Here is a 12,116-nt window from a genome sequence, read left to right on the forward strand (position 1 = left end):
GATCCTAATGGGATGGAATACTCTCATTGATCAGTCTGGATGTCGGTCAAGCTCTGCCCCACCCATGCCCCCCTTCCTTGATGCCTCACACCTGTGGGCAGAGTGCTCAGAATGTCCTTGGCTCTCAGACCAGAGCAATTAAAAACATTAAATCTGTGCTGGGGTGTTATCCTCTTGTTCTCAAACTAAGTCCAAATAATGACTGTGCTAGCTATGAAAAAGAAAGGTTTCTAACTGCATGAAGAAAATTAACCAATTTTCAGTCAAACCAGCACACTCTGGAAGTTCCACATCAGATGTAAGGCTAAGATAAAGCATTTCTTCTCTCATGACTTGTGCTATCTTCCTTCCTTGTACTCTTCTTATCTTGATCTCTCTAAACCACAGATACATGGTTTATCTGAAGTCTTTTCTTGTTGTTCCATTTTCATTGCATGTTTCTTTTACTTTAGTTTTCATACAAATATCCTGCAAGAAGGATTCTGGCTAAGCTGCCTTGCATACTCCTCTGAAACCCTCTTTCTTCATGACATATTTTCTTAATGACAGAAAACAGGTTTTGATTATTTTATATCCCTTCCCTATGCTAGTAATTCTCCCACTGATCTGGAGGGAAAAAAAAAAGTGTTTTAGCAGTGAAGTCAAGAGTTATTTATTTGTTATTTTACTTTTTAGCAAGCTCAGCTATGGAAGACAAGAATTTCTAAAAAAAGGAAGAATCCCCTTAGCAGATAACAACCAAGATTTTTAACAACTTGAACATTCAGCTCCTTATATGTTTTAATATTGAACTTTTTTTCTTATATGGTTGTAATAGACTCATATTTTGCCAGAGATTTGAAGTATTACACAGCTTGTTCAACTCTAAAGTGGAAGGGCTGAAAAAAAAGTAAGGTTTTTTTTTTTCTTTTTCAGACAATCATTTCACTGTACACATAATTTTAGTGGATGTTGGCTGTTCAGTTAAGTGCACAGGATATACTACCCAGCAGCTCATCTCCACCAGAATTTGAAAGAGACTGACATATTTGGGGCATGCATTCCTGAGACACAGAAACATGAACTGCCATATTAGGCTTTCAGTGGGAATAATTGATAGGGAAGCAGAATATGCCATTTTAAAAGGGACAGCGACTAAAGAATCAGAGACATTGTAGACTGAAATGTCCATTTAAGAAAAAGGTAAAAATATCTTCAATTTGAGCCACATCACATTATATATTTTTAATTCAAAAAGCACCATGGACATGATAGATACAAGAATGCAGATGATTTAAAATTGTTGTAAACACCTACAGTGTTTATTTTAACCTAAAAAGTAAACTAGACTTCAGTAGCACCTTGTCTTTTAGACAACATTCAAAATGTACTGGCCATTTTTCAAACATTCCTTTTGTTCATACTAGTGATTCTTCAGTGGTTCACTGGCTTGGAGTTTCAGGGAAACAACACAAATTTAGTACAAGTTCCTGGAGGGAACTCCACAGAGAAAATAGTTAAACAACACCTCCACTTGTTTTGAGAAATATCTGCTAATACAGATGTTAATCGTACTAGGGAAGACAATAAGCAAACCTTTAATCTTCATAATGTAGGGGAATATACACAAAATAAACAACAGATTCTTGAAACAAGAGTTTTATGATAGGCAAATGTGACAGCTGATCTGGGTCTTCTCTCCAAATTAACCTTGTGATCATAGAATGGTTTGAGTTGGGACTTTCAAAGATCATGTAGTTCCGACCCCACTGCCATATGCAGGGAGGGACACCTTCCTCTAGACCAGGCTGCTCACAGCCCCGTCCAGCCTGGCCTTGAACACTCCCAGGGAAGGGGCATCTACAACTTCTCTGGGCAGCCTGTTCCATTGTCTCATCACTCTCATGGTGAAGAATTTCTTCCTTTTATCTGATATAAATCTACACTCTTTCAGTTTAAAACCATTACCCCATGTCCTGTCACCACATGCCCTTGAAAAAGTCTCTCTCCAGCTCTCCTGGAGGTCCCCTTTAGGTACTGAAATGCCACAATAAGTTCTTCCTGGAGCCTTCTCTTCTCCAGGCTGAACAACCCCAACTCTCTCAGCCTGTCCTCATAGGAGAGGTGCTCCAGCCCTCTGATCATCCTCATGGCCTCCTCTGGACTCACTCCAACAGGTTTGTGTCCTTCTTATGTTTGGGGCTCCAGAGCTGGATGCAGTACTCCATGTAGGGTCTCACAAGAGCTGAGTAGAGGGAGAATCACCTCTGTTGACCTGCTGGACATGCTTCTTTTGATGCATCCCAGGTGTGGTGGTTTAACCCGAGCTAGCAATATAACCATGACAGCAGCTTACTCGCTCCTCCCCACCTTCCACCCCCCAATAGAATCAAAAGGAAAGGGAGAAACTCATGGATTGAGATAAACACAGTTTAATAAAATAAACAAAATAACACTAATATAGTGCTACTAATATATATAAAATGGAAACAGAATATGAAATAAAAAGCACTCAATGCAATTCCTCATGAACTCCATCCGCACTGAGCAGCCAGTCCCAGGCAGCACCATCTTGGTCCCAAACAGCTGATCCCGGAGGGAAAAGAGGGGAAAAGGCAGAAAGGCCCAGAGGCCTCTGCAAAATTGCAGGATGGCAAAAGGCCAAACTAAAGAAAGTCCCAATCAGAACTCTCCCATACAGGTCTCCATCCTGGCTCTGACATAGCCAGTAATAATCTGGAAGATCCCAACTCTCCTTAAATATGAAGCATGACGCTAATGGCATGGAATGTTCTTATTGATCAGTCTGGATGTCAGTCAAGCTCTGCCCATCCATGCCTCCCTTCCCAGCTGCCTCACACCTGTGGGCAGAGCGCTCTGAGAGACCTTGGCTCCCAGACAACAACAATTAAAAGCTTTAACTCTGTCCCAGGGAGTTATCTTCTTGTTCTCAAACTACATCCAAATGACCATGCTAGCTATGAAAAAGAAAGGTTTCTAACTGCATGAAGGAAAATTAACTCATTTTCAGTCCAACCAGCACACAAGGATACAACTTTTTAGTATTAGCAACATTCTGTGACACTGAACTCCAGAAATGCTATTATCCTTTCGTTCTCCAACAGGCTTCTGGTTTTAAGAAAACCTACAGAACTCATTCTCATTTTCAGTTGTCTAGTATAAACAGTCACACTAATCCCTGCTTGGAGACTAATCTTTTATCAGAGAGAGAAGAAATCTATCTATAATTCAACTGAACTCTAATCCTGATAGATGCAAAATTAAAAAAAAAAAAAATCAGGAGCTAAGAATGTTGGATAAACCACTTAAAGGATCATGAAAGTATCTTTATCCATTTTGAGCTCTGCATGTCCAAATGGACTCTTTAATTCTGAAGGTACCCAGTTTCATTCTCACTGGAACAAGTTTGAAGCTTAATGTTGAGCTGTTGGTCAATTTTCATTAGCACTGAGCAAGCCAAAGTCAAATATATCATAACACTTAGTAGAGTGTTATGCCTTTATCAATTTCTTCATCGTAAACCTGGTGTATACTTGAGCTTTTCAAAAAGCAGTTACAAGCTAAATTACTTAACAAACACTGATGCACAAGGTAACAAGCTTAAGGTTTTAGCATTTTGCTATTTAAAAAGATACTTGATAAAGGCTTGATAAATATTTTTTTAAAATAATAGTTTCTGTACTTAAGTTTCCTTGAAAATTGCTAGAAATATTGAGTCAATGGAGGTACAGGTACAGGAGTTACAGGAACAATAGGAGACACTAATCTGGAAGGTTTACACTAATTTTGTTGCATAAATCAGATTGTATGATTTTACAGCTGAATTTAGGTTTCCATTCTGTTCAGAAACCATATTGAGTGCTTCTTTATGCTTGACCACAAAGAATACAAATTCATAGGCTTATCCTGCAGTTTTATGATTAGCTGAAAGCAGCAGCTTGTCTTGTGTTTTGTATGATTAGCATTTTTCTAAAATTTGTTCATACCATCCGTTAATACATGCCACCAATGAGCTCAGGATGTCACTAAAATGACAGGGCAGCATGTTCCATGTTAATATTGTGTATTTCAGAAAAATGTTTAGCTGCTCTGATTTCTTACAGAATGCAAATGTATTTTCTACTCAAGAAAATCCAAGTAGAATGCTAGCCCTTACAAGTTAGTTACACTCGGCTCAATTACCTACTTTTCTTCCTCTCAATTACCAGAATTTTTCCAAGATTTTCTTCCTTTTTGTATCCTGAGACCACTAAAGACAATGAAATTTATCAGTCCAGTAGGATAACAGTATTTGACCATGCAGGTGATTTTAACCCTTCAGAAGCTTTGTAAAACACTTGGAAGATATTTTGGTTTATGGCTGGCTGTTGCCCAAGCATCAGTCTTTTGACTCTATCAGTATTAATGCATTACAGTTTACCAAGGCAGTGATAACTTCAGGTGAAAAGAATACCTGTAACAAAGAGATTCATAATGAAAAACCAGAACAGTTTACCACAAACACTGGTTTGTGAGTCTTTAATACTGTCTTCAGCATTCTTTACTAAATGTTGTTTCTGGTTTTGATATTATCTGAGTTTGTTCTAAATGCTGCTTCTGAGAACACCAGAAAATATCTACAGACACAAAACCAGAGTGTTTAATGTTTCACAAGGTACATCCCTTTATTATTGTAATCACAAAAACATGATTTTGTACAGGAATGTTTAAGTGAACATTAATAGATGCAATTAAATTTGTTTCATAAAGATCAGGTAAACATACTACAGAACATTGTATTGTAAAGAACAAAAATATCAGTTTTCTGGCCTTGCAGAGCACATTTCAGTGCAAGTATTAAGACACAATAGTGTTCAATTCAGCAATGTATTGCAGAACATCATGCCACAGTCCACTTCAAAGAGGGTCAGGACATGCAGCTTGTTAATAAAATGCTGTAGTATATAAAAAAAGCCATGTGTTAATTCATAAAATATATAGTGGTTTATTTGGATGATTTAAAGTGATTTCACTGTGGAATTTAGTTTTATCCAGGACAAACATCCAGAGTGTCTTGCCATTTGGAATATTCTTCTTTTAGGCAATGGCTTTGGCTTCAGGTAGGAATGCCTCCCAGTATTTTATTAGCTTGAAGAGAAAGGAAAAACACTCATTATTAAGTACTAAATGTTGGAAAACACATATGCCTTCCTCCTCTTGTGGTAAACTTGTCTCCATCAGACAAAGTAAGAACATAAGTGCTTCATATTATCCACTCACATTATTACATAATGCAAGAAAAAATACAAGTAATATATATACAAATCTGCTTATAGCAACATAGTTGCTACCACACCTTGAACAAAATGCTGTAGAATACAGTTATACAGAATTAGTTTGCAAGCTCAGTTTGCTATTCTTACCTCTAAGGGTACTGTTTTTGTTTTAATTAAACAGAGGGTTATATTCCCAGAATGAACAAAGGAAAGACTCCAGACACTCTTTTGAGAACCACGTCTACTTCTGAGTCACTGGAAAGTTGTTTTACTGCTTTACGATATTCAGTTATATTTTATACTTTTTAAAAAGAGCAATAAACATTTAAGTATTCAAGTCTTTTCAGTAAGTCTAAGTACACGTTGATCACAATTTATTCCAATCTATAAGTGAAAGTATTACTTCAGTTTCAGAAGAAGACAAGATCTTCCACTTGCCCATATCCCTAAGGGAGCTTCTCCTTTGTTTCCCTCAATTAGAGCTGTGCAAGGGAGCATAGCAATAACTGGGAAACTGCAATCACTGTATTATTCCTCAATACAGTACAGACTATAAGTAGTTATTTATGTTTTAGAAACTGCTATACGTAAAGTCTATCTTTTTTAACTAACCTAATACGAAATGTTTTAAATATTAACTTGTACAAAACTTAAAATATATCTTACCTGCTGTTGTGTTTGCACTAATGACTCTAAGTACTTGATAATAACAGTTTTAAAGTCTTTCACTCGTTCCTTCTGTTAATAAATAAATTATGGCATATTAACCTCTTAACCACTTTTACTTGGAATGTCAATATTATCTAAAGTAATACTGTCATTTACTTGGACAAAATTATACGTGCCTCAAATCTTCCCACTTCCTTGCGAATGGTTTTGGAGATCTGTTCAAAATCTTTTTCCCCTTGCTGAACTTTTGTCTCCCACTGGCAAAGAAAAGACATGTAGAGATAAGACTTTGTGTTGTCCATTCAGTCTATCGGTATATGAACTTCTTTTAGGATATTAGTGATAATCACTCAAGATCTGAAAAGAACCTATCTGGTTTTTTGGCATACTTAAGGGCAAGTCTTACAATAACAATTAAAAAGTAACAATCTGTATAATAGGATGTCATCAGATCACATAAAACAATGCTATCTCTAAGGTAATTCTATCTCTAGATGAAATGTAAAAATATCTTAGTAGTGCTTTTAAGGAACACTTGAATAACATTTTTTAAAGATTCTTTAGAAAAGAAAAAGGATCACTAAAGCTTTTCCTGCTATTCCATTTACAAACACTGCAATAAAAGGAATCTAAACCTGCGAGCTTTCTGTGCCTACCTGTCCAGTCAAGTGTGGAAGAGTCTCAAAAGTTAGTTCCCTGTACTTTCCTAATCCCAGAAGAGAAGATTACATTTTCATCTGTGCCTATAGTCAAGTATATGATTATCTCTAACATATTTCTGTTGCAGATGACAAGCTACGGAGGATGTGTTTATTGGCTTTCCAGTCAGACTGCATGTTGCTTAAGCAACACAAAGCACATGCTTTCTTGTTCAGTGGGAACTGTTTCCATGGAAAGCAGGACTAGAAAAGTTATTGAAGGTAAGAGGAGCACAAAAGGAAAATTCAGAGGAAGTGATGTTGCCTGTGGGGTTTTGCCATATTGGGAGTGTGACGTTAATGTAACAATACATGACACTAGTTTATGTTCTTCCTTAGTTTATGGGAAACAACATCCAGCTATACAACAAGAGATCCCCATCATCTACATTACCTTATAACTGCTTTTACACACCTATTGTTAAATTTCAGCTGGCTGTGCAGATATACCATGAAAAAAAGCTATCAGCCTCACTCTTTAGGTGCATGCAGGCTAACAGGTCTTTAAAATGCAACTGCATCTGGTCATCTCAACATATTAACTTAGTCATGGGAGCCAATAAATCCAGTTAACGTTGCATCTTCCTCAGAAAAAGGCAGCAGGGAAGCAACATACTTCAATACAGCCTATTCCTGTCAGCAATCCAGTGGTGTTATTTATTCACAAAACCATTTTGGGGTGCAGTGTCAAATTACTATTGTGATTAGGGATGAATATCACCTATGTTCCAAGAAATATCTACATATTTATATTTTTAGTTTATCCAGAATCCCCTTATTGCCTTTTCACATATACATAATGAAGCTATGCAGTAAGTCATAATAGGATGTCCTTCAAGGCAGAACAGCCTGAAGAATTTTTTAATAACTGAAACAACACAAAACTCAGCCAAGGACAAGGCAGATTAAGACTGTGTGTGCCTTCCTACCACAGCAACCACAGGTGCCTGAGACTTCAGTGAAAGCCTCTACAGGCCTAACAAATCCAACATCCCAGTTTCATCATGCCCCAATGCCAGGTCCTCTACAAATTATCACTAGATAATAGTCTGCTATCTTATAGATTCTGACAAGGAGAAATGTCTCCTTACTCAATAAAGTATTTCTAGGACTGTTCTTTGGCCTTTTATCTGCAAAAAGCCATGGGGTTATGGATGAAGCTCAAGCCATGTAGACTCCCACTTCGCAATTTCTCTGCCAGAAGGACTACTATTACAGAATTCAGCAACTCTGAACATATTTCAATGGCAGCAATAACTTTCAGTCAACACATTCAAATTGTGGGTTTACTAACAACCTTCTCTAATCATCCAGTAAAGCAGGAAAAATAAATCCTTCAGGAACAACATAATTAATTCTTTTAATATTGGGACTGAGAAAGGATCACTGACTATTTCCTACTACTTCCAATACTCAGGAAGTATTACGGATGAGGAGTTCCAGCTCACTTGGATTGTGGATGGATGGGTGACATCAAGAGAGGCAACCAGCAAGAATGTGGTCACACAAGAGCGACACTAAGTTTTCCCAGTAAACAAACGCCTTTTTTAAGAAAAAGAAAGCCAAGTTAATGAGTTACTTCAACGCTGTATGGAAAATATATTGAAAGGCAGAAAGAACAAGGCAGCATATGGTTAGTGACCAATGAGGAAGCCAAAGTAACTGCGTAAGAAAGTCTGAAATCTGGAATGATGTTCTCCCATTATTTAATGGGACAATACTGATGCATAATTTGAATGCATTAATGTTAAATAATTAAGTTGTCCTACCTCTTCAATTTCCTTAGTGAAGCATGATAGAAAAAGTGTATAAATTATGACACTTCAACATGTTATATTTATTTTTACTCAAAGTACACCATATATACATACATATATATATATGGGTAGATATGCTGCATAATTAAGCAAGACAGAAGAACAGTTCTTCATTAGTCGTCTTGCCTGGATTTTAGCTTGAGAAGCCAAGAGATGCTCCTCTGACTACCCAAGTGATCTGTTAACAGTTAAAAGCATTATTTAACTTGTCCACGTTCCCCTCCTCCCATCTCCCAGACTCTGCAGAGACAGTATTAACTGCCTTACAGACCTCACAATGAGTAAAATTGTGCACATCTAGTATTTTAAATAAATTCCTTTTAACAATTTCAGTAAATATGGAAAACAGCAAATGAGTGATTTGTAAATAAAAATGGTATAAAGTAGTGCATTAATGCAGAATGAATGAGTTAATGCAGAAAGTGTGACCTGCAAAATAATGTTTGATAACATTACCTCTTTTATCTCATCTTTAGCTTGCTGCAATTTATCAGGTTTGTTGGCAAGTTGGAGCTTTGCTTCAGCTTCACGTTTTTTTTGTAAAGTCACCTGAGCATCTTGCCATTTCTGCCAGCATTTCATTCGATGATCAAACACACCCTGTAAGGACAGACAAATGTATTAAACAACTGGAATTGTTAGAGCTATCTAAATTCCTAGTAGGAAAAGGTAATTCTGGATAAAACCTCACTGCATCTACCACGTCTTCTTGCATTTCAGCACGCATGCACAGCTCATTACCTCCCACAAATAACAGGGTGCTCAAGAAGCCTTTTTAGAGCAGACACCTTAGTGTCCCAAACCATTTTATGTTCCTCATTCCATCAAAACACTACTGAAACAACCCCTATAAAATGCTTATTATGCAAATACTTCTCTAAATGCTGATTCTAGGTAACTTTTAATGCATATACGCAATACATTTTTGTTAGCAATGGACTCTGGTGGCAGAATTAAAGTATACATATAAAAAAAAATATATATATATATATATATACACACACTCCCAACAATGTGGCAAGTTCAAAGATATTTCTGGATAAAATTCATAGATACCCCATCCTGTGTCAAAACCTAATTATGCTGTGCAGCGTGACTTACACTAAAATTGAATATTTTCTTTAATGAGACGTAAATCTACAAATTGCATTTGTTTCTTACTTACAGGAACTATTTGCTATCTACCAAACACAGCCAAATTATGTTATTGAAACTTTATGAGCATACTGTAAAAATAAGTAACCTGAAAGAAACAAGTACAGTATGCTTAGACACAGTAACATATGCCATCACCAAATATTGTGCCCAATCCTTACTGCTCAAAGTACATGATGTTCACCATTTACATTTTGTCTAGATCTTATTAATCCACTCCCACTTTTATCATTGGAATAAGTGATCATGGATGGACTCATTTTATTGAGCTAGCATTTCAGGCAAAAATTTAGTCTTAATTGTATCACGGCATGTACAAATGCACACATTCATTTACCCTAAATCTACAAGTGAGGAACATGACTTTAAACACAAAAATCATTGGTTTTTTCTGACAGTACTCACTTTTACTGCAGCAATGAGACGAATGTAATCACCAAGCAGTTCTGAGAACACATAGAAATCAGCAAAAGCTTGTTCTTGATGCAATTGATCTATCTTCTCCTCAACCTCTGCAAGCTGAGACAAAGCTCTAGATAGAGCAGTGTGGTCCTCAGAATTGCCTAACATGGCAGCACTTTTAGCAAAGGCAGCTGTGTTGGCTGAAAGCTCTGAAATACAGGAGTAGTGTTCAGTACAATGTGGTTCATTTGCTTTATTACTCTGCAGCATAGATCAACGGAACAGAGACCTTTGCCCTATTTCAAACCTAACTTCACCAACTGAAAAATATGAGCTGTATTTCCTAAAGCTCATGATAAAATACACAAGGAGGTCACAATGAAACCATATGTAGAAGAAAAACTCCTGCACAAAAAACTGTCCATCAGTAAATGTTTTGCTGAGCCTGTTAATGTCATGCCTACTCTGTCCAGCAAAAGACATGGAAAAAAGCTGCCACTTTGGTATTATGCAACTGCCTAGTTCAGAGAAAACGCAACCTGACAAAGCCAAGTCACCCACAGACCAAATTCAAAACAATTTTAACAGGTCTACAGCAAAGTTGTTCCATGCAGTTCAGAGTGGAAAAAAACCCAACTGTTTCAAAAAAACATGACCCCCATGAGTGGAAATTAGTTCCGTTGTACTTTTTTATTGACTAAAGTACCTTTAACTGTGCATACTGTTAAATATTGCCACATTCTGACATGCCTTTAAAGAAAAAAAAAAACCACCACATACCAGCATGGCTGGGATCTAGGAAGGTAAAATTTTGAACTTGTTTATTAACAAATATTAAGGCAATTGTCTCATCAAATCCCATGTAAATCATACTGTACAAAGTTAAGTTCTATGAAGGACCTTTGACCAAATGTTTAATCTAAATTACTTCGAGATTAAAAATGCGGGTTTGTTTGCAACTATACTGCTTCTGCAGAATCATCAGAACATCAGAAATGTTTGTAGAAACAAAATGTCTTCAGATCTTTAAAAGCCTTACTATTTGAACACGACTTAAAACAAAAACAAAACCCACTTCTTCAAATCTATAAGCAGGTTTTCTGGTTTCTGTTTTCAACAGAAAACACACACATTTTCCATTATTTCTTAAAATACTCTTTAGTCTTGAAGACATCTGGCCAAAGATCTTTTTACTACAGAGAGTAATTCCTGACAGTTATGAGAAAGCAACTTACAAAATTTTCATGCACTTTTGAAAGTGTAGAGCTGAAAGATGACCCCATATTTTAACATAATAAAGTAGCATTGGAGGGCACATTTATGGTCTTCCTTGAACTACAAAGTTTTGGCAGTTTGTTTGGGGTTTTTTTAGGTTTTTTGGGGTTTTTTTAATCGTCTTATGGATAGTGATCTTTGGCAAAACAGCAGCACAGGTGATTAAAATATGAACTTACAGGCTTTGCTTCTAAAATAAGTAAGCCAAAAGCTGATATTCGGAGACTACTTATCTTCCTAGAAAAGTTTACCTTAACAGTAGCTTGATGATGTATCATTATGTGGACCAAATTAAGAACGGTAAATTCCTGTTTAAGAGCTTAAATTCAGTTAACAGAGCAATATGGAACCAAAAGATGTTTAAATGGATTTATGCAGCCACTCTTTGTTCAGAAGGAAATGACTCTTGCCATGAGACCTAGAGATAAGAGTTATGGATGTCTACTGTAGTAGAATCACTTGCTAGGTATGGTATTGAATCTCTGCAAGAAAAAAAATTATGCTAAATCAATATAGTAACTTTAGGAATGAGAGATATTATGGTTAAAATTAAGATTAAAACCAGGTATACAAAAATGCTGAGCACTTTAAACTAAAAAGGTATCATTAGAAGATTTTTGCATTAAAATATACTGTATAACTCTATTAGTTAAGAGCTCTGACACACTAAGATCTTGTTTTCTCCCAAGTTCCTAAAGTTCTAAGCACTTCAGTTCATGCAGCCACATAAAAACAAAAATACCTTTTCTGTGACAGACTAATGCTTCGACACTGGCATGAAGTTTCCTAAGTTGCTGATCCAGATTCTCAAATTGCTGCTGTTTTTCTTCAAACCACTGACAAAA

General features: G+C 36.4%; 1 protein-coding gene across 6 annotated transcripts in view; it reads right to left on the reverse strand.

Annotated features, from left to right (window-relative positions):
* Nucleotides 1–4,677: 4,677 nt before the first annotated feature.
* Nucleotides 4,678–12,116, reverse strand: part of SNX2 (sorting nexin 2) — a 32,164-nt gene continuing 24,725 nt past the window's right edge. For 5 of the 6 annotated variants that reach the window (XM_065655509.1, XM_065655511.1, XM_065655512.1 and 2 more), the window contains 6 exons: nucleotides 12,014–12,107; nucleotides 10,000–10,205; nucleotides 8,896–9,039; nucleotides 6,101–6,181; nucleotides 5,922–5,993; nucleotides 4,678–5,127 (listed from right to left, as the gene is read on the reverse strand). In XM_065655509.1, coding sequence (XP_065511581.1) covers nucleotides 5,077–5,127; nucleotides 5,922–5,993; nucleotides 6,101–6,181; nucleotides 8,896–9,039; nucleotides 10,000–10,205; nucleotides 12,014–12,107 — 648 coding nt within the window. In that variant the 3' untranslated portion in view covers nucleotides 4,678–5,076. The remainder of the gene's footprint in view (nucleotides 5,128–5,921; nucleotides 5,994–6,100; nucleotides 6,182–8,895; nucleotides 9,040–9,999; nucleotides 10,206–12,013; nucleotides 12,108–12,116) is intronic. The other variant, XM_065655510.1, reaches the window with a different exon arrangement.

Source organism: Caloenas nicobarica, chromosome Z, assembly GCF_036013445.1.
Source record: "Caloenas nicobarica isolate bCalNic1 chromosome Z, bCalNic1.hap1, whole genome shotgun sequence".
In the NCBI taxonomy this organism is placed as follows: Eukaryota; Metazoa; Chordata; class Aves; order Columbiformes; family Columbidae; genus Caloenas; species Caloenas nicobarica.